This window comes from Micropterus dolomieu, linkage group LG23 (genome assembly GCF_021292245.1).
Source record: "Micropterus dolomieu isolate WLL.071019.BEF.003 ecotype Adirondacks linkage group LG23, ASM2129224v1, whole genome shotgun sequence".
NCBI classification, from domain to species: Eukaryota; Metazoa; Chordata; class Actinopteri; order Centrarchiformes; family Centrarchidae; genus Micropterus; species Micropterus dolomieu.
Genome location: NC_060172.1, coordinates 19,878,177 through 19,899,698, shown reverse-complemented (window position 1 = coordinate 19,899,698; position 21,522 = coordinate 19,878,177). Strand labels below are relative to the sequence as shown.

The 21,522-nt window shown below is 41.1% G+C and overlaps 1 protein-coding gene across 20 annotated transcripts in view; it reads right to left on the bottom strand.

Moving 5' to 3' along the window:
* Positions 1-21,522, bottom strand: part of nbeaa (neurobeachin a) — a 94,757-nt gene that overhangs the window by 2,017 nt on the left and 71,218 nt on the right. For 6 of the 20 annotated variants that reach the window (XM_046040036.1, XM_046040037.1, XM_046040040.1 and 3 more), the window contains 29 exons: positions 20,966-21,102; positions 19,456-19,610; positions 18,331-18,457; positions 17,069-17,188; positions 15,877-16,010; positions 15,158-15,219; positions 13,441-13,505; positions 13,000-13,108; positions 12,474-12,640; positions 10,804-10,928; positions 10,558-10,707; positions 9,949-10,085; positions 9,667-9,814; positions 8,689-8,791; positions 8,437-8,552; positions 7,825-7,937; positions 5,472-5,612; positions 5,248-5,367; positions 4,974-5,126; positions 4,683-4,847; positions 4,307-4,396; positions 3,959-4,069; positions 3,578-3,755; positions 2,398-2,469; positions 1,845-2,000; positions 1,336-1,506; positions 1,094-1,195; positions 361-557; positions 33-184 (listed from right to left, as the gene is read on the bottom strand). In XM_046040036.1, the coding sequence (XP_045895992.1) occupies positions 33-184; positions 361-557; positions 1,094-1,195; positions 1,336-1,506; positions 1,845-2,000; positions 2,398-2,469; positions 3,578-3,755; positions 3,959-4,069; positions 4,307-4,396; positions 4,683-4,847; positions 4,974-5,126; positions 5,248-5,367; positions 5,472-5,612; positions 7,825-7,937; positions 8,437-8,552; positions 8,689-8,791; positions 9,667-9,814; positions 9,949-10,085; positions 10,558-10,707; positions 10,804-10,928; positions 12,474-12,640; positions 13,000-13,108; positions 13,441-13,505; positions 15,158-15,219; positions 15,877-16,010; positions 17,069-17,188; positions 18,331-18,457; positions 19,456-19,610; positions 20,966-21,102 (3,776 nt within the window). Of the gene's footprint in view, positions 1-32; positions 185-360; positions 558-1,093; positions 1,196-1,335; positions 1,507-1,844; positions 2,001-2,397; positions 2,470-3,577; positions 3,771-3,958; positions 4,070-4,306; positions 4,397-4,682; positions 4,848-4,973; positions 5,127-5,247; positions 5,368-5,471; positions 5,613-7,824; positions 7,938-8,436; positions 8,553-8,688; positions 8,792-9,666; positions 9,815-9,948; positions 10,086-10,557; positions 10,708-10,803; positions 10,929-12,473; positions 12,641-12,999; positions 13,109-13,440; positions 13,506-15,157; positions 15,220-15,876; positions 16,011-17,068; positions 17,189-18,330; positions 18,458-19,455; positions 19,611-20,965; positions 21,103-21,522 lie in introns of all 20 variants that reach the window. The other 14 variants (XM_046040046.1, XM_046040053.1, XM_046040048.1 and 11 more) reach the window with 10 other exon arrangements.

Below are 21,522 nucleotides of genomic sequence, written 5' to 3'. Positions count from 1 at the left end.
GGGGGCCCCCCCCCCCCCCCCGTCTGTTTTACCTCTGGTCATGTGAGAGGTCCATGGCACGGATGCCTGCGTCACAGCCCGGGTAGATGTAAAGCTGTTTGAAGTCGCATGCCTGCCACACCTCCACAACCCCGTTATCGCCTCCTGTCACCAAGTTCTGTCCGTCGCTGCTCAACAGGATTGCCTGGAGAGAGAAAATTAGACAAAGAGGTTAAAAGAAGCTCACGGGCTCCAGTGTGTTGGACAAACGAGTCCTGCATATGTTCATGAGTATATAAGTACAGTCTTAAAGCACAGATATACACCAAAAAGAATATTTCAGTATGTTTACATAAACAGTGTTAACTTTGGAAGCCTTACCCGTGTGGAATCGTTGACCTCCATTTGTGCCAGCAGCTTTCCATTTATGCTGAAGTTGCAGAAGCGGCCTCGCTCATAGTAGATGATACAGTGGCCCTCACTGGACACTGAAATGAGGCGGGGCCGCTGGCACAGCTCTGGCCCCTCCAGGGCCCTAAGCAGGTCCCCTGTGATGGTATGGACCAGGCACGGGCCCTCTGAGGAACAAGACCAAAGCATGATTGTGTAGAAAGTTTTTTATTATTTGTGAGGTCAGTTATCAACTTATATGTCTGGGGGGGAAAATCTGCCAAACCTCTAAAACTAATTCAAGAAAACAAACTTTGTTGACAATCTCCTTTTGCAGTTTGAAATTTTGAAGCAGTGACAGCCCAGTGAGCACGTTCATCCAGTCATATGTAGAAAACTTCTATGTTGATGTGTGCCAGCAAAGGAGAGCGCCTTTTTTAATCTAATGTACAGTCTGCCTGAAATTTCCTCAGGAAATGCCTGTCTAGCCTTGGCAGACCACAATAAGAGAAATTAAATTCATCCACTGGCTTTGCAAGGCTATTGTACTGGCACTGCTGTGATAAACTGCATCTGAGGGCTTTAACGTTTTAATATTCTATCATTTGGTCTTTTACTGATTCAATATTCACTGTGCATTTAGATTTATTAGATTATCTAATAAATCTAAATGTAAACTCTAAATCTATTTTAGGCACAGACAGAAGTATTAAGACACACCAACCTTTAGCTCCACTGATGACCAATCCCAGCTCTGCACAGACAGACACACACACCACCTCATGGTCATGTCCTGTCAGTACTGCCCTGGGAGCAGGGTAGTCACCTGGAAGAGAAAACCAAGTTAGAGACACATCTCCATAAACCTCTGGTTAGAAACTTCCCAATCATGTAAAGACGCACTCATGGGCACACAGACAAGGGCCAACATTCGCATGTGTGGTTTCCACCATGTCACCCACTCACTGTTGTTAGGGTTGTCCCCTATAATGTGGTGTCGTCCACTCCAGTACCACAGAAGAAGAGTGGCATCTCTGGAGCCTGATACGATGTAGCAATCTCCTCCAATGTAGGACTCTGACCTGGCCAGACACGTTACGACATCCCAGTGGCCAAATACTATCTGGGTCAGCTTTCCTGTGGGAAAAAAGGAGGAAGACAGCTAAATTAGTGTCTGTCCTCTACTCCTGCTATCATTGCTTAACTTCCAGGAGAAAAATATGCAGCTTTAACAAGCAGGTTTGTAACAAGAGTGTCACCGGTTTAAATCTCTGGACTTATAAATACAGCACTAAACTGTATGGCCAGGTGCACATGTAAAAAAGAGCGAAATAAAGATGAAAATGCATGAGTCTACATGACCCACATGAAAAGCAGGACCTCTGATAGAATAACAAATTGCTGCTTTAATTAGGAGTAAAAAAAATCCACTGTACTTAATACTCAACATGTCCTATAAATAATACAAAACCTACCAGTTTCAGTGGAGTAAACACGGAAGCTCTTGTCCCAGAACCCGCAGACAAGGATGTAGCGGTTGTCAGCAGTAACAACAAAACAGTGTGTGTTGATTTGGATGCTCTGGTCCACTAGGTCAGTGATCTGACGCTTGTTCACGCCTGAGTTGTTTGCTACAGGGGGCACAGAGATGTTAGAAGGTTAATGAGCGCACACAAAGGCAATAAGGTTCTATCCAGAGAACTCTAACCTTTCCTGATCGTCCATTACTCAGGTCAGTGTCGACAACACTGCAGGCAACACCCGACATTTTGCATCCTGTGTCTCAGCACTATATCCCCTGTGTATCACGTGATATACATTGACTTCAGTCCCACTAGTGACCTGGCTGCCCTTGTTATCTGCTTACTTGAAAATGGTGAACTAGTGATGTTGTAGACACTGTGATTTAGGTTCATTCTACAGTTGCACATATTATAAACACATTCATGTTATCATGATCAGTATTATCTTTTAATGCCAAAGATGTGATACCAATCAAATCTGCTGTGGAAATTGTTGTGCACTGACCTATGAGAGGGTCCATCTCAATGGGTAGATGATGAGCCTGTTCTAGGGAGTATCCTGGAGCTCCACGGAGGCCTGAAGGGACAAAGGGGTAAAACATTACAGATTCATACACCCACGCATATACATACATACACACACATCATTAGAAAAAAAAGGATACATTCATCTACACCCTCTCATATCATCCCCCTGGTCAAGTGCTCTCTTTGATGGCAGCTCTAATGCAGGCTTATGTCAAAAAATAAGTGCCTAATTTGGCAATCAATAACAAAGGTCACTTAAGCCTCATGACCCTTAATAATGACACTGCCATGAATAATTACACCTAGACTGTTGTGCTAATGAGGTCATTAATTTGGTTAATTGAGGCTTTAATTAACAAATACGTCAATGTCAACATCCAGGGTGTGGACACAGTAAGGGTAAATACCAATATCGGCTCAATAACCCCCCGCTAAAATGAACTTACATCTCAATGAATTTATAAGCATTACAGGCTTCCATAAGTTAGTCTTAATTGCATAGCTGCTGATAATATTCACTTCATCTGATTTATATGAATATATTTGACTAATGGTTTAACCATTTAGTCTATAAAATCAAAATGGTGAAAATTGCCAATTTCAACTTAACAGAGCACAAAGGGATGTCTTTAAATTGGAAAGTTATTCCATTTGCAAAAAGACAAAAGCTGCAAATCTTCACACATCTTGAAGGGGTTGGGCATTTTTTATGATCTAAACAATTAACTTTTTATCAAAATTGTTGTTGATCAAATTCCTGTTTCTTGACTAATGATTTTTAAGCCCTATTATGAACACTGTATGTTTCTGTATTATCAATGGATTGTACAAGTGTCATTTAAGAAAGGTGCTCAAAAATCACAGCACATTATCTACTAAAACAGGTGAGACCAGTGGGGTAAAGTTTTTAATATGTTGTTGTTAGTTACAGTTTATTAAGTACAAAGTATCTATAAACATGCAGACGATAGCTTAAATAAGAATACTGTATACTGTTAAGATAATGCAATGTTATGCATCATTCTCCATAGAGGTGGTGACTTAGACAATATGTGTAACTGAAAATCTGGAGATTTAGATGCATTGAACATAAAAAACAACTCATAATAACAGTATCCAACTGCAAACACATTCTGCACACTCAACAACGCACTCACCAACTGTGTTGTGCCAGCGGTTGACGGCAAACAGCCGGCTACATGTGACGGTGACGGCTGCTGGTATGCTGAGGTGGGGGAGCGTGTTGGCGGCGACGTGAGTGACAGGGGAGTTGGAGGGGAACTTGAGCACCATGATGACATCCTGCTGCATCTGATCCTTAAACATCAGAGGGCTCTGGGGAAGGAAACACTGGTGAGACAGACAGAGAAAGAGAGAGGGACAGAGAGAAAGAGAAGGGCAGAGCGAGGAGGGAAGGTCGAGGGAGAGAGGGAGGGAAAATGGAGACGGAGGTAGAGGGAGAGACAGAACAGATGGGACAGAGGGAGGGAGGGGAAAAGGTATATTAGTGGGAGCGCAGGGTCAGAGCAGGTACACACACTGAGGGTGACTCTAGGCCAAGGAGAGGAGGTGGAAGCACTGGCTGGTCGGGGTTCAGGACTGACAGGTTTGGGTTGAAATGGATGGCTCGGATGTGGAGACACTGAGGCCTAATAATAAATACAGTATATTATTAATCTCTATTGAAAAGCATTCTTACTTTAACAGCATTTATGTCCACTACTGTATATATAAAAAACTAAAAATATAGTTTTGTATTTCATTCAGTCGGCAGCTGAGGCCTAATATGTAAGTACAGTTCACTGAAAGTATATTTAGAGAAACCAGCGATCAAATTTATAACTAAAGCAATAAGGCTGTCAGTAAGGCTGGTGAGGTATTCTCACCAGGTGCATGGCGGAGGAGCGAGGTGGATGTGGCTCGATCAGCAGCTGGGAGGGGACCTGACCACACGCCTGAATCTGAGACTCAATCACCTACAGTCGGAGAGACAAAGATGGGGTTAACATGGGAGAGGGAGAGGAAGGAAAGACTCATATGTACTTTGACCTAACTATTTTTGAAAAATTTAATCTTGGCAATAAGGGGTAATTATCTTGGGACTATTTATCTCAAAGCTTCAAACATTCCATCAATCTGATGCTACCATATCATCTCCAAGAAAGCACTCACTATCGCAGCATGAGAAACTCATGAAAGGGAGATTTCTACACTGCAATTTTCAATTTGTCAAGCAAGAGTGATGTTGTCAAGGAAACCAACCTCTCGTTGCGCAGCATCTAGATTGTCTAGGTTGACTGCTCCCTCGTAGGACAAGAAGTCAAACACGTTGAGAGCTCTGACTGCTTCTGGCCCTCGCTGCTTGTAGCCAAATATTAAATCAATCCACTGGTGAAGCTGGCATGACACAAACTCGCTCTCCAAAGCCTGGTAAAAGTAACAGGTGCAGAGAGTGGACGGGGGAGAGAGGAAAGAAGATGTTCAGTGGGTAGAGACAAAAAATCTTTTCTTTTAGCTTTTTAGATTTTAGAGAAAACTGTCTGTGTCTCTCACCATCCGGTTAATGCGGACAAAGTCTTCGGGTTTCTTGGCCCAGACAGGAAGCTCCACGTCACACACAGCGACCCCATCATCACGCACCCCGAGCTCATACTCATTACTGTTGACGAACATCTCAGGCAAGTAGTAGAACTCTGGGATCAGCTCCTAATGTACACAATGACACAGTGTTTATTATAACTAAATTGCTACCCTTTAATTATTATTGATTTGACCAAATCTGTGATTATATAAATTATGTCAACTGTAGCCCTTAAGAAATGGTTACCTTGACATCAGCCGTGTCCCTCTGGCAGTTCCTCCATGAGCAACCGATGCCAGAGAAAGCTCTCTCTGGATGGTCAAACTTGTTATCGTTAGCGTTGAGGAAAAATGTGGTAAACGGTTCCTATAGACACAAGAATAGCCATTTATTTCAAAAAGAATCCTTGGGTTTCCGACAAAAAGGCTGCTGAAGGTTAAAGTTTGTAAGTGTGGGAAGCAGCTACTTACTATTCTGAGCATCCACATCAGTGTTGAATGAGCAGTGGAGTATAGGGTTGTGTAGTGGTGAGGAGGCGTGCCGTCGTCGTCCCATGTCTCGTAGCGTTCTGCATAAAATGCCGCTCGCTTGGGATTCAGCGCACCGATTGGCTGAAAGAAACCAGGCAGAAAAACATGGCTTAAGGCAACAATTACAACAGAAACCATACATGTGGTTTTCTTCTTTTTGTTCAGTAAGCATGTTATACATTATTCTTTAAAAAGCAACCATGCCTGGACAATAAAACTAACAAAGCTCATGTCCATTCTGATCCTCTGCAGAAGGAGGTAATGCAGGGAATTACATCCACAATGATGTTACGTGACTTGGTTTTGTTCTTACTTGAACTGGTAAAAATGATACAAAGAGAGATTCCTGCTAAGCCTTGGTACAGCAGTATTTGAAAAGTTAAAAATTATTTGTTCAGAATTAAAACTAAGAGTTTCAAACTAAAAGTATAAATCAAAAATGCATATAGTATTTAGGTTTGGGCATTTGGTATATAGGATTGGGCATTTAGTATTTTGAATTGGGTATTTAGGCATTTAGACATGTAGGACTGGGCATTTGGTTATTTAGGATTGGGCATGTCTGCATTTGGGCATTTTGGATTGGGCATTTGGGATTTAGAAATGAGGAGTGTATGCAAATGAGGAGGCGTGATCCAAATACTGGAAGATGGGTTTGAAATGGCTGGTGCACAGAGGCACCTTGCAGTCAGCATGGGGAACTCTGAGTGCTAAAGAGCACACTGCAATAAAAGCAAACAGAGCGAGTGAGCAAGGCTGGAGGGAGGACTATACTCAAAACAGCCCGTCTTTTGTTTTTGGCAATTCATTTTATCGTTATTCCTATTTGTTAAAATATGAATAAAGAGCTTAGGAGCAATTAATATTTTTATTATTATTATTTAATATATAATTTAAGTTAATTTAAGTATTTATACTTGCTATGTGGAAGCTCAACCAGCAGAGGACACTGTACCCCCTGCTGCGGTGCCCTGTGGCAGAACTGTTCTGACCTGTGTTATCAAGGAGTAAGCTAGCACTGCTACCACAGGAAGCTTATCACTGAGTTTGAAGCCGTAGGATGTGAAGAATTTCACCTGCCTTCTTGCTACTCTTTTAATGGCACTATCACTATTAAAAACTCTCTGAGCTTCCACTGTTACCCCTTCTGTGTCAAAAGAAAACACCAAATCTGTGGAGTTTTTTCTATTTTTGCTATTTTATGACATTTAATTTGCCAGTGTAATATTTAGTATTATGTTAGTTAATTAGATTACATATTTTACATACAGCCTGTTGTTCCCATTAGTTATGTAGGCCTACTTATGTATGAAACCTGGTGAGCATTATTGTGAGTCAAAAAGCATCTCTTCTAGCTCTGAGTCATTCAACCTTTCTTAGGTTTAATTCTGTTTGATGAACCATCAAGGAAAGACAGTGCTCTGTGCTATTTGTACTGTATAAAGTAAAATAAAAGTGATATTGAGTCACTCAGTTTTTCTACCTGAGAGAAAAACATCACTAGATATTCCCAGATTTTCCTCAAGACCCTTCTGAGCCTGTGCAGGGTTTGAGGACTGATGATAGTAGCAAGGATTGTCCCAGTCACCTACCATCTATCAGTTCAAATAAATGCCGGACTGCAGGACAAAGCAGAAAACCACTCCTTCCTCCAGCACCAGAAAAGGGTCCTATTGTCACTTTCAGATATTTAAATCAGGAATGTAATTGTGGCACTGCTTGTGTTTTTCGTTTTGAAACAAATTACACATATACGATTTTTTCATTTTTGAATTATAAACGAATTACGGATTATCCAATGATACCCAGACCGATGGCGCTCTTTTCACTGGTGACTTTGTGTGTGAGGGCACAGAAATGAAATCATTATAAACACAAACCATATTATCACATTATAAAGTATAGTCCTCCCTCCGGCCCTGCTCACTCTCTCTGTTTGTTTTCATTACAGTGTGTGGTTCAGCACTCAGACCCCCCCCCTTGCTGACCACAAGGTGCCTCTGCGCACCAGCCATTTCAAACCCAGCCTACAGTCTTTGGGCTACGCCCCCTTATTTGCATACACACCTCAATCCTAAATCCCAAAAACCCAATCCTAAAACGCCCAAAAGCCTAATCCTAAATACCAAATGCATTTTTGATTTAGACTTTGGTTTTGGTTTAGACTTTCAGTCTTAATTCTGACTCAATAATTCCTCCATATCTGCTTGAGCTATATTTTACCATTCATTGGGTTTATAGCATCTTCTAAGTAGCACGCATGCAAGTCATTTGAAAAAAAAAGTGTTCTCACCTTGGAGAGGTCTCTGAAGTTGCCAGGTAGAGTGAGATCGAGCTCCTCTGAATCATAGTTGGTCAAGACCCAGGGGAAGATAGGGTACTGGTTTAAGTCATTATATGTCCTTCCTGCAGGGACAAAAGATAAACGGGAGAGGAAAAAGTGTCAAACCAGATACAGATACAACATTTTTACCAATATAATTTGGAATAACATATAATATGTGCTATAATATGGTTATCCAAACTTAAAAAAAAAAAAAAAAAAGGACACCAAACAAAGTCATTGGCTTCTTTATTCGTGGACATGAAGAGAAATACAAACAAGGCGAGTCTGCAATATCTGGCACTCTGCAGTTATTTTGAAGCAACACAGCACAATAGGAACTGTCAGCACAACCAAATAAGGCCACATAATTATAAATCTTTACAACAAATAAAAAGTCAATAGCACACAGTACAAGAAAATGGAAACAGGAAGTATTCTTTAAACTAATTCAGTTGTTTGGGCTCAGAACATTAGACTGGGTAGTGTTTTAAACACTCACTGGTTCATATATTATTTGAGGCTAATAACAATAACAGACTGAGCAGAATGAGAGCTCATTAAATATGAGTAAATGTGGACCTGCAATAGTGTTGAGGAACATGAGGTACTCAAAGTTGGAGATCTCTCTCCTCTGCCAGCGCTGTGTCATGTTGGACGACTTGAAGAGCTGACGAGGGGTGGCCAAGGAAATACGCCTGGGAACCACACACACACACACACACACACACACACGCACACACACATTAGTAGTTTTCCTTTCTATCACACCAGGAAAGAATGCCTTTCTAACCCAAAGAAGAGATGGACCAGCTGGTTATACCCTACACCTACCTGGCCTGTGGCAGGCCGTAGCTCGTTCCTACCCCCACCCGTGGTAGACTGTAGACCACTCTTTTGACTGTGGCCTGATCAGGGAAGTTAAACATCACAGATGCTGGAAAGAGTAAGACACAAGATATCGTCCGCATATAAGACAACGTAAGGTGACCATGACAAATGTTGATCTGGTATCAAACTGCAAATACATCTGTAGACACCATATAGTGGTGACATTAGTATGGGTTGGTGCAGTGAGATATAAAACTGGAGCCTGGGCAGTGAATGTAATCGTACATGTTGAATAAAAGAAAAGGCAAAAGAAGAGAGGATATACATATAAAGAGGGTATAATCTAATATAGATGCACCTCCCTGCTGTCTTTGCATTTGCAATTCTCTTATAATGTTCTTATCCTAAATAATTTTTTCATTGTCTTACTCATTAATTATTGCTAAGAGCCAAACTCTGAACATAACTTGCATATTTCTTTTAAATTCTTCACTAACCACAATACTTACAAACTGACTTCGGCTGCACTTTATTATCTCTGGGACTGATGTCCCAACTATTTTAAATTGAAGTGCCCCAAAGCAACTTCATTCAGTCAACCTTTGGTATCAGGGTGCTATAAATGTTTCTGCCTTGTCCTTTTTTGTAATTATGTAACAAACTATTCTACTAGTAACCACTACTAACTATTCTAAAGATCCTAACTCATTAACGAGGGCAAAGAAGGGTTGAAAAAGATAGACTGTTTGCATATGCACCATTTTTGCTAACCTGCCATGACACTATTTATGTATTTATAGGCTCGACGAGTTGACCATACTGATGGTAAGTAATCAATAAATACTATATAAATACTATACTAAATACTACAAACTATGGCTTGAATTTTGTAACAGACTTTTGATAGCAGATGCATACAGTGTTGAGAAATCAGTTTGTGTGAGTATGTTAATGCTAGTAATAAGAAATCCACAGACTTACTTCTGTTGGCCATGAAGACCTCTAGTCCGGTATTCTGAAGCAGGTAGCGTCTGGAGAACACGGCTCGGATCTCACTGAACATCCACTTGCCGTGCAGACCTTCTGAATAGGCCAGTACCTGTTGACGATGGACATGGTTGACCCCAAACTATTTGGATCAATAAGTGAAAAGCAGTAAGGAAAAATGTAAACAATTGGAAAACAAAAAGTTATCCGTCCCATCTCCCAGTGAATGTGGTGTAAATCAACAAACATTGAGAAAGAAAGACAGCTTACACTTACTTTAGCGTCAGTGTTCTTGAATGTAGGATCCTCTTCATCCACCTCAAAGTAAATCTCAGTAGTTGTGATGGAAAGGGTGCCTCGAGCCACCACCACTGGAGCTACCAACTGAGCTGGAGTACTGAGAACCACGGGGCCTGGGGGGCACAAATGTTTTAACAGGTATTAGTGTTTTATGTATTCAAAGCACAGACAGGCTCATGATAAACAATAGCAACAAGTAATCATTGCACACAAGAGATAATTAAATGGCACACCTACTGTAATAGAGTCATTTTGTGTTAGTTAAGATTGTTTATTTGCTTCTTCTACTTCGCCTACAATTGTAAACAACCCATCAGGTGTGTAAATCAGAGAGGGACAACTGGATTAAAACAGGTCTAATTTGGATCAGCATCAGTTTTTTTTAGTAGCTTATGACTTAATCTTCTTGAGTCAGATACATCAGCCAGATGGTTAGTGGAGCTGCAAAACTTTCAAATGTCCAACTTGCCTTTGGAGGTAAAAAGTCTTGGACGGAAACGTACTAGAAACAAGAGTCATAGACAGTTTACTGTTTAGACGCACTGTTGCATAGTGTCTGTGTGTCTTTATGTGTGTGGATCATACCAGCAAGGTTATCAATCTCTTTTTCCTGCAGCAGGCTGACGGCGTCATCGTCTCCCTCCAGCATTAACTCCGCCTCTGGGTTCTGGGTGACCACCGATTGGCTGCGGAAATTCTTCTTCGACTTAAGCCCATCCTCCTCCTCTTCTGTACCTGTTTGAGTGTGTTTTAAGTGTGCGTGTGAGGGTTGTGTGTCTCCAAAAGCAGGTACTGACAAAGTACATGTTTACATTAGTGGATATCACTGACCATACTCCTCCAGAGCTTTGAGTGGCATGTCAGCGTGAGTGGATCCAAAGGCATTTCGCACAAATCGGCGTCTCCTCCTCAGGTCGTCCTCCCAGTAGTCTAGACGCCAGAAGTCATGTAATTGGCTGAAGACATAAAAGGGGAGGAGCCGAGATGAGCCAGGGTGGGATGCAAGTAAGGTTTACATTTTTCCTTCAGGGGCAGTAAAGTTAAAGTTAGAGTTGAAGCTAAAGTTTCGGGTGACGGATCGCTCCACTATGCCCATCCCACCAAACACACAAGAAGGAACCGGTTGCTGTGTGAAACCTCATCCCGCTGAAGCCAAACACTGAAGATAGTGACCTTGATTAATTCTGTACAGATGAAGATGTGACGATTCAACATATATTCTTTGAATGTCAGTACACATCGGGATTCTGGGAAAAAAAGAGGACAATTTTGTAACTGAAACCATCCATCCATCGTCAACCACTTATCCTGTGTACTGGAGCCAATCCCAGCAGACACTTGGTGAAAGGCGGGGTACACCCTGGACAAGTTGCCAGCCCATCGCAGGGCAACACATAGACAAACAACCACTCACGCTCACATCCACACTTGAGGACAATTTTGGAGACACCAATTATGATATATCTTTGGATGGTGGGAGGAAGCCGGAGCACCCTGAGAGAACCCACGCGGACACGGGGAGAACATGCAAACTCCACACAGAAAGGCCGGGGCAACCGGGGAACCTACGACCTTCTTGCTGTGAGGCCCACAGTGCTAACCAGTGCACCATCGCGCCGCCCTTGTAACTGAAACGAACCATTCGATTATACTATGGAAATAATCAGAATATATGTAAGATTGTCAATTTATTAATCTTATTAGGAAAGTACCACATCCATAAGACCAGGTTCTCAAGATCCTCGCCATCATTCAAATCTTTTAGAATAGAACTAGTACTTTGAGTCCATCTATTCTATAAAAAATAATAAATGTGCTTATATAATTAATATTGTACAGGAATGCTCTACAGAAATATAATCTTGATTTTTTAGACTAATCATACATGTGGCATTTGACATCCATCATAATGTCGTGGTGATTTTGCTTTTATTTATATATATAAAAAAATTTGTGATAAGAAAAGAAAAAAAACCTTGATTGAGTGAGAGCACACACAAGAAGGGGGGCTTCGCAGCGTGTGCACAAGAACTGACTGATGCTGCGTTAGAGACTCCTCCTGCAGTTGGTTGTTTTGACCGGGGGCGGTGGATTCTTGCAAATGGTATTACAAGCTGTAGGAGGAACTGGATATTTTTCAGAGAATGTGTCTCATGTACTACTGTCAGGATATAGTGACAGTTTAGGAAAATATGCTAAAATGTTATTTTCTATAAAAGTTACCTACTGAATCATTAAGCAGAGAGAAAAAACATATAAATTTACATGTGTATCCTATAAAGCCAAAGAAAACAGAGGTTTAGCCAAGTGTATTTAATAGACAGTGCTGACTTAATAATCACTGCATATACTGACACCATTTTCTCATTATATGTAAGAAGCATAGCATGTGAGCACTTGACCAGTGTAATGTATCCTGTCAAACAAGATCCTGTGCATTGGTAACCTAAAAATGTCCCAGAGTATAATTTCACTAACAGTTCCTCGCATCTTCAGCTCACCTCTGTGACATTGTCCCCCATGCACCGTGCTTATTGGTCAGGATGTTGAGGATCTTCTGTTTCAGCTGGTTAGCAGTCACATGATCTCTGTGCTTGGCAGCACTGATGAGGTGATCGCACATTTTCTCCTCCTCTCTCCGGTCTGCAGCATACTGGGCACAGTTGGACTGCAGGAGAGTGGGAGGTAAAGAGTTCAACAGGGAACAGAAACAGCAAGAAACCAAAGAGTGTTAACTGTCAGACATGAGGAGATTGTTGTGACGAGGAGACAGTTGCTGTATGTATGTTTTTTTGTTGAATTATTGACAATAAAGCCTTCAGATGAAAAGCCATGTAAAGCCATTTAGGTTTGAACAGTGTCCTACTGAAACACCTATTTATGCATGACAACATAAAATTGTCAGTTTAAATGTACTAATCGGAGGTAATAATTTACAAAAAATATTAGCCACTTCAGACGGCTTTTTACCTGCAGGCTTTAAGCGTGTCATATATCAAGACAAACAGAGGTGCTCTGTGAGTATACCTCAAATTCAGCGTGTTTATGTACATCCTCTGCCCTCTGTCTGTTCAGGATGAACTCTGCTTCATTGGCAACACGCACAATATGATCCTTCATGGCATGGCATAGAAGTCTGGTAAGTGGAGGAGGGAGCATGGACAAGTAAAATAGAGCGACAAACATTACAAGCATTAGAATCAACTCCTTTTTAAAAAAAAAACAAAAAACACAAGCAACATTACAGGCACTGAAAATAGACCAGCACAAATCAACTGTCAACTTAATTGCACTTTAATGATTCCACTTCCCACTGAACACACATGGCACCATGCACTTATCCTGGCAAGGTTCCCATTAGGGCTCTATCATAGCCATTAGTTGTTAAGCGCTGATAACAATTTTGATGTTAATGTGTGAATCACGGGAAATTATGTGGGGTGATAATCAGTCCGTGTGATGGATTACCTTCCTTCATTGATGAGTTCAATAAAGGCCAGTCCGGCATTCTTCTGAATGGAGTTTTGCCACTCCTAAGTGTGGAAAATACATCAAAATGAATATGGCTAGGAGAGGACATATGGATTAAATCTATCCCTGTATACGTCATTCTATACTGATGTAGTACATTTTCTTGAAATGTAATTTAAAACATGTCTATAGTTAAAATAACCAGAACTGATTCTCATCTTGTGAATTAAACACCCCAAAAATCTACTAACTCACAAAAATCCTTTAAATTCAATATTGCCATAAAGAACTATTGCTTATCAATTTCCAACACTGTCCACAATGACCTAATGCACATTGTGTGTCATTATCAGAGCTATGTCTGTAAACATGGTACAGTAAAATCTATGGTAGTGTCAAAAGTTCTATGATTTCACAGAATACATTGTCAAATCCTCCAACAACAGTTGGAAGAGCGAGGTTAATTGTTGTTGTTAATAAGAGTAGCTTTATTCAAGAAGAAATATGCAGTTTCATCATATATCACCACTAGTGTAAAGGCACACTAGCACAAAATAGCACTAAATAAGGATGAAGAACCATCTTTAGAGCTTTCTAAGTCTCAATGAAAATGCAACCGTCTAAAAGTACGTGAATGTTTTATGTGTTTGGGCACATGAGAGTGGAGACTTCTGAGCAGGATAGGAGTGTTGCTGAAAGCCTCAAACTATCAGAGCTCCATTAGCTCTTAAGGCTGTTACGGACACGTGGGAGCATCTCCGGTTACATCCCCCATCAAGAGGATCAATATCTGGGCTAGGGTTCGCTCTCCCGGGCCTCTAATGGCAGACAAAGCCGGAGCCAGGGGTAATCCTATACATGCTGACGAGCATCCAGCCAGGAAAGTGGAGGGGAGGGAAAGGAGAGGGAGTGGTGACAGGAAAGGGCAGTGTGGAAAGTGGTAGAAGATGAAAGCAGTTGCCACTGGAAGACTGAGTTAAAATGGTCCAGAGAAGCAGAGGTGTCTGATGGTACGGTTGAAGATAAAGTAGCCAAAAAAAGGAGAGAAGAAAGCAGAGACCACAGTAGTAGAGTTGAAGAAAAAGAGGGCCGGAGGGAAGAACTGAAGGGCTCCCCCAAGGACAAGAGCTCTTACAGGCAGCCAGAATCCAACAAAAGAGAAAATAATTGGGAGACAAACATCAGAATATGAAAGAAAAAGAACACTGGTCACCTACGCCATCAGGGGGAAGCTCTGTAGTGGTAAGTGCCTCTTTGTTGTCACCGTCTTTTTTGACTATTATTCAGGCAAATAGAGATACTGGCTTTGAATTCAAGTTAGACAAGTGACCCCGATATTAATTATGATGTGATGCCTTTGTGATTTAATTTAGTTCTTAAAAGTAAAATCCAGTAGAAGAAAAGTTCATGTGCATGAGATTGGCATGGAAAATTCTTCTTGTAGCCTTGATACTGATGAGGGAAACTACGGTGTGATGATGCATATAAGTTAATATTATATTACATCTGCAATGCGCTCATTACATAGTCAACCCTGCCTCACAGGGCATATCAGTAACTCGACCTGTGCACAACTGAAAAACAAAAGCACTTCTGGAATGAGTGGGAAATGTGACAAACTAAGGACTACTTTTTCAGGCTTTGGCAAGATAGATCATATTTATGAGGACAGTAAATAGAGAGACAAAGAGAGGAGAGGTAAGGCGTTACCAACCTGAGAACAGAGCAGCATTACGAGCTCCACCACAGACGTGCTAGACTTCATACACACCAGACCTGCAGCACAGAGACATACAGCACAGTCAGGAGCCTCTCTTTCTCTCTGACACACACACACACACACACACACACACACCACTCCAAGACACAAAAATATCATCAAAGAAGGCACTGTAGTGTCACTGGTTTCTGCTATTGTACATAGTCATCGTACTCAAGTTTATAAAAAAGCATGCCACGGAGAAGACAAGAGCAAACATAAGAGAAGAGAGAAAAAGATGAGGAAAGAGAGAGGAGGGGGAGAGAAGGGGAAGGAGCAGGAAGTGAGGAGAGGGAGAGATCAACATTGAGACAGTGGATCACAAAAACAGGACGCCAGGAAGCAGGTGGGCGGAGGGAGAAATGCGTCACACAATCTATAATACCAGTAGTATTAATGCTCAAACTGATACATAATCCGATTTTTAAAATGCTGGCATTATCTAGCTAGCTCTTGAAAATGTTGCAAAACACTGACTTCATACCTGCTTGGAGAATGAGTGAAGCAGCCAGCTGAAAGACACTCACTCACTCCCTTAACTTCTCACACTCGGTCACTCACTCACATTGGTTTCTCTCGGTCGTTCTCGCACACAAACATGGCGGTGAGGGACAGTGAATGGGGAGACTCCACAGAGAGACGCCAGTTAGAGAAAAAGGAGCCGTGTACAGCACCTGTACCTTCTATGAGCAGTTCCTGCCCATGGCTACCCAGCAGCGTCCTGGACAGGAAGGGGGCAAAGTCCACAAAAATCTCCCTCAGCAGGGGGGCCACCTTCTCTAGAGCGCGCTCCAGCTTGGTGGTGATACTGTGGTGGAAATAAGACAGAGATATGAAGAGAATAGGAGTGAAGATAAAATAAGCCACATGCAGATGGGGGGAGAAGAGCATGTGAGGGTAAAAACGTGGGGGATATACAGTAGGTGGGAAAGAGAGCAGGGAAAACATGCAAATGAGAAATGAACAGAGATAGGTGAAAAGAAGGCAGGAGAGGCACAGGACAAACAACGAAGGGGGAATGCAAGCTGAGAGATGTCAAAGAGAAAGAAATTGAAAAATGTCTGACACAGAAGACACAAATAAATGACAGAATCAAAGATGTATGATAATGTGGTAAGCACTGTGCCTGGGTTAGTATTGGTAAGGAAAGGTTGATGGAACTACGGTTGTAAGGCTAATTGCTGAGCTATGTGGGATGAGTGAAGCTGGAAGTGCAAAAACCCAGCCAAAACTGCACTGGAAAATATTGTATATATTGCATCTCGACTTGTAAATGCAACACAGCTTTAGATTAGTGCCTTTGTGTGTGTGCAGGTGAAGATCATGTGCTGATTAAACTACTTTTCTGTTCTATGCTCAGTTAAGAGAAAATGGGGCAGGAAAGAGAGCAAAGCAGACTAAACTATGGAACCATGATGGCAGTGAAGTGCATGTTCGTGGCTTTATAAGCATGTGATTTTCTGACACAGACCTGGGTCACTAGTGTTTACAAGTCCTAATTTTGTTTTAACCTGCTCAGAGAGACATTTGCAAATTTGACATTGGAGGTTAAAACAAGCATTAAGTCGGGTTTCAGCAAACTGTTGCCACAAGTTATTTTGCAAAGACAGTTTGACTCAGGTCTGATGTTAGATGTTAGTGTGAATAAACAGACATGCTAGAAGTGACAGAGTTGACTGTATATATAAAAGCTGCTGGCCTGAAACAAAAGTGATGCTAACTGTTGAAGCTGTTAGCAAAGCTAGCTAGCTCCCATGGCATTCTGGGAACATTTAGTAGTGACTAGGCGTAGCAGAGGGTGTGTGGTGAAGGTGGGGCTGGGGTGGGGGTGTTGGGATCATGGGGACAGGACGAGTATCTCCTTGCCTAAAACACTGTCCTGCATCTCGGGGAGCTGCCTGGAAGCCTGCCAGAGAGCTAAAAGACTTGAGCTCAGGGGGCGTCTGACCGCTGCGCAGCGCACACTGCGCCACCTCACAATAGGCACTGCAATACAAACCACACACACACACACATACAAACACACGTACAGACATGCACACTGATTAAGGAACACATGCATGCACACGCACGCACGCACCCACTCAAATGCGTGTGCACACGTAGCTGCACATATTAGAACAAACCGTCTAACATGTCTAAGGAGAGAGTACAATGACAGAAATGTTACAGTACAAACCGCTACAACGTTCAAAGGAATTAGATATTATTTCTTATTGTGATGCTATTTCTGAATTATTAACAGTCTCATATTGTAGATCATCTAATATTTTATTAAGTGAGTGTCAGATGCCTACACAGAGTATGGAAACACAAGTAAAACACAGATTTATGTTTACGACAATATTATTTACATCTTTTCTAATAAGTACTAATCCATTAAGACTGGTGATATTCTCATACTAGTATATTGTAATTGTAGCATTAAAACACAGTTTCCAAGTCAGAGATGAAGAGCACCATAGTGTAGACTGAGTGAGATGCAGTATGCGTGCATGTGAGCAGAAAGTATGTGCATGTGAGTTACCACAGATAAAGTAGTTTTACTAGCTTTCCAAAGACTATTATTATTAGTTGATATCAGCTTTAAAGAGCAAATATATGAATCAGTCAAGTGTCCTTTTTTTATAGCTTATAAATCAATGTGGAACTGGCATTTATGTGACTTGTGATTTCTAGTCATTTGTCACCCAGCACAACTGTCAAATTAGCATTTAAAGTTTTGTCTTTTGTTTAAAACTTGGTTAATTATTTTAACATGTCAGAACATTTAGTGCAACTACATTGCTCCTGACATTCCTGACAAATTATAATGACTAATATCAGGTATTGTTCAAAACTCTAAAAAGCTTGTGGGTTCATCCCAATTCCAGACGAAACGTGTCTAACTGTGTAGTCTGTATAATATCAGTAATGACTGTGAGAATGCACTGCTAGTGAGTCTTTTTGGAAGATGAAGGCCTAAATGTGATGAGTAAGAGGGACAGGAATGAAGTGGAAAAAGCACCCAAGAAAACAGACAAATCAACATAAAAACAAAAGCAAAAAGGAAGGGGGGGAAAGAAAGAGCGTGAGGAAAGGGAATGGCTGAAGCGATAAAGAAGCTTTATGATTGTGAGAGCTCTGACCTCATATTCTCCATTGTGTCTTCTGGCATGGGTGCCACCGTCTGCACCGCTGGCAGATTCTTACTAGTCGCACCGTTGACAAAGGACGAGGAAGAGGAGGAGGAGGAGGAGGCAGAGTCTGTGGCACCTGGACAGCACAGAAAGAGAGGAGGGAGACTGATGAAAAAGTGTTCTAGTAACATGAATCAAGCGTGACCAAGGCTGGATAATAATAAAGGAAATACATTCATGTCCCGATCGGCTGCGGCCAAATTCAATTTGGATAGTATTTCACTGGACATGCTGCTGCTTGTCTTCTGGTAATGGCCCCCGTTTTGTGAAAATAGCTTTGCAATCAATATACAGAATCCATTCCAAGGAACAAATCCCTTTCTTGTCCATTACGCACGTATGATACAGTACATATGTCTGAATTGCTTGAACGTTGCTTGAATACAAATCCACTCTGTTATGCTGGATCTGCTGAGTATGATGCAGAAACAGCACTGATCTGCATGTCAGCTGACGTGCATTTGATTCTTTTCTTGTTATCCTAAATGTATTCTTATTGAATACCATATCTGGGTCAAAGAATATCTAATACATGCTTTTCTCTTTATCTGTTTTTTTAAATTTCCTGCATCAAATATGAGCTTTGTGATAGGTACAAGGTCCGGCATAGGAGAGTTCACCATATTAACTTTCTTGTTAACGGGCAAGATGTCTTACACTCTCTGTGCTTTTTGCAGCTTTAGTTATCTGGATCCTGCCCTTGAAAAAGGGAAAAATGAATCATGAAAGGATCCGCTGGTGCTATTGGTTCAGTTTGTTTCCATTCTACTTTTTTCCAGCTGTCAAAGGACAGCAGAGTGAAGCATCAAATAGTTTTTTAAAAAGAGAAGAAATGCAGCACTGCTTCATCGCACAGCCTTTGAATCGCTGGAGGCCTTTCACACAAACACCTTTGTCATACTGACACTGTGTGTGCTGCTTCTCATTAAATGTATGTGGTTAACAACATTTTTATATACAGTCTATGATCCAAAGGTATAGATTTAGGAATTTAATTAATAATAGCATCACAATGACATAGGTGTGGAGAAGATATGTGTTTAGAGGTGCAACATATCTGTGTGTTTCTCTCACCTGTAGTGTTGATCATGCTCTTGGGTGTTGCTGTCGCAGCAGCAAAAATGTTGGGTGTGCTGCCAGCAGTGGCAGCTCCACTAGTGGTGGGCGTGCCCACTGTGTTGACTGACAGGCTACCAGGTGGCGGCTTTTTGACGGGAACCACAACACTCCTGTAACAGATAAGACACAAAGACATCAGACAAACCTGTGCACACACAGAATATTCTTTATCAAATGCTCCTCAGTGATATCATGTTTCTTTGTGTGACGACATCTGTGAGGATGAATGTACAGCCTCAGTAGGTACTGAGGTGACAGCAACAGGTATGCGAGAATGTTAACTGTTGGTTTATGCCACTATAATGTTAGCGAGAGCAGCTAAAAGCGTTACACAGTTGTTTAACCTTCTGAAGTCAAATTTGTTCAAAATTATAAAAATTCTTTGGAAAGTGTCAAATGTTATTGTGTGTTAAGATGTCAGTAGCGTATCTCCCAAGTCAGAAACGTATTATAATATGGAGATGTTAATATTATTCATATATGCATCTATCAATATTATGTAGCACAATAAAATCTAATTTAATTCCTAACATGCCAACATTACAAGCTTGTAGCTCATATCTACAAATGGTGAGCATTTACATTTCTAAAGTACAGGTTATACACCAGAGATTGTGTAGAAGAACTAACATTTATTTAAAACACTGTGGCCTGTTGGATAAGATGTATCAGATACATTAGGTTTTGCAGATGAATATAGAGCCATCCATGATCTATTATGCACAACCTTCAATCAATAACTTAGCTCTCAAGGACTGCCATGGAGCAGGATCACGGATGCTTAAGTGATGCACAGCAGAAGCAGGTCATCTCTCAGAGGAGAGTCTATATGTTAACAGTTTGGACAAGACAGGAAAACTTGAACCTCCATTCAGACTTTGTTTATGTCCTGTCATGCCCAACGACTTCATTATTCAGCGGCAATATCTCTATCAACATAACTTTTGTCTGATGGTGTCTAAAATCAATGTCAAAAATGGGAAGAAAAAAATCACGCAATCTCAATCATGTTTTATTATCATGGTGTCATTGCTATTAAAAACTAATTATTGTTATTCTGTTTTTATAATGAATTCTCAAACTGAACGTGTCTTAGATAAAAAGTGCACAGTAAATGTACTACTAACAATCCATTGTGTTGAATCGGCATTTTTGTGCATTTTTGGAGTTTCATTACAAAAGAAAATCAATATGACTGCTGGCAAGTAAAGCACATTATGTATGCTTGTAAATGTTACCATCCAAAGAGCATTGTTCAAAGGACAGAGTCATTTTATAACCAATAATCAATTGATGCATTTCTTTGTCCATTGTTTTTAAAGTTACGTACAGCAATTTGACAAATAGCAGCAAAGTAATACGCATCTGCAAAAGATGAGTATTGGCTGGAAACATTGATTCAGTGCTGGATGTGCCAGACTGTCAGTCTTTCTGTCTCTTGTAGGTGACAGTAAGTGGGACTGACCTGTCGAAGGAGTGGAACTGCATGGGCAGCATAGGGTGTGTCTTCAGGGCAGGGTCTGGGTGATAGGGCGTCGGGCCAGACTCCTGTCCCAACTCTCCGCCATCAACCGGAGCCGCCACCAAGCTCTTCAGGATCTCCTGCATTTCAGAGAGAAGAACCCATCTGGTGACTACAGGACACGAGCTGCTGAAGCTGTGGGGAGTTTAATGGCTTGACTAATTCTTGGCTGTTCTTCAACATCTAAATGGGTTTTAATATTTCTCACGTTACAAAACAATTATTATAATGGATTTTAACAAAATCCAACATAGAGAAAACTAAACTTAAAGCTTTTTTTCCCCAGCAGAAAACTATGCATGTATACGAGTAATAAAAGTGTACATGTTTAATGGATACATAACCTTATACAACCTCAGTCAAAGGAGCATTTGTGGAATTAAATCCATCTCAGGTGATCCAAAAATAAAAATATAGATTTGGTATGATCATCGAAACCATATTTGAAAGTGATAGGATGCACAGGATCTCAATAGGCATTTCCTGACCCCATTGGGCCA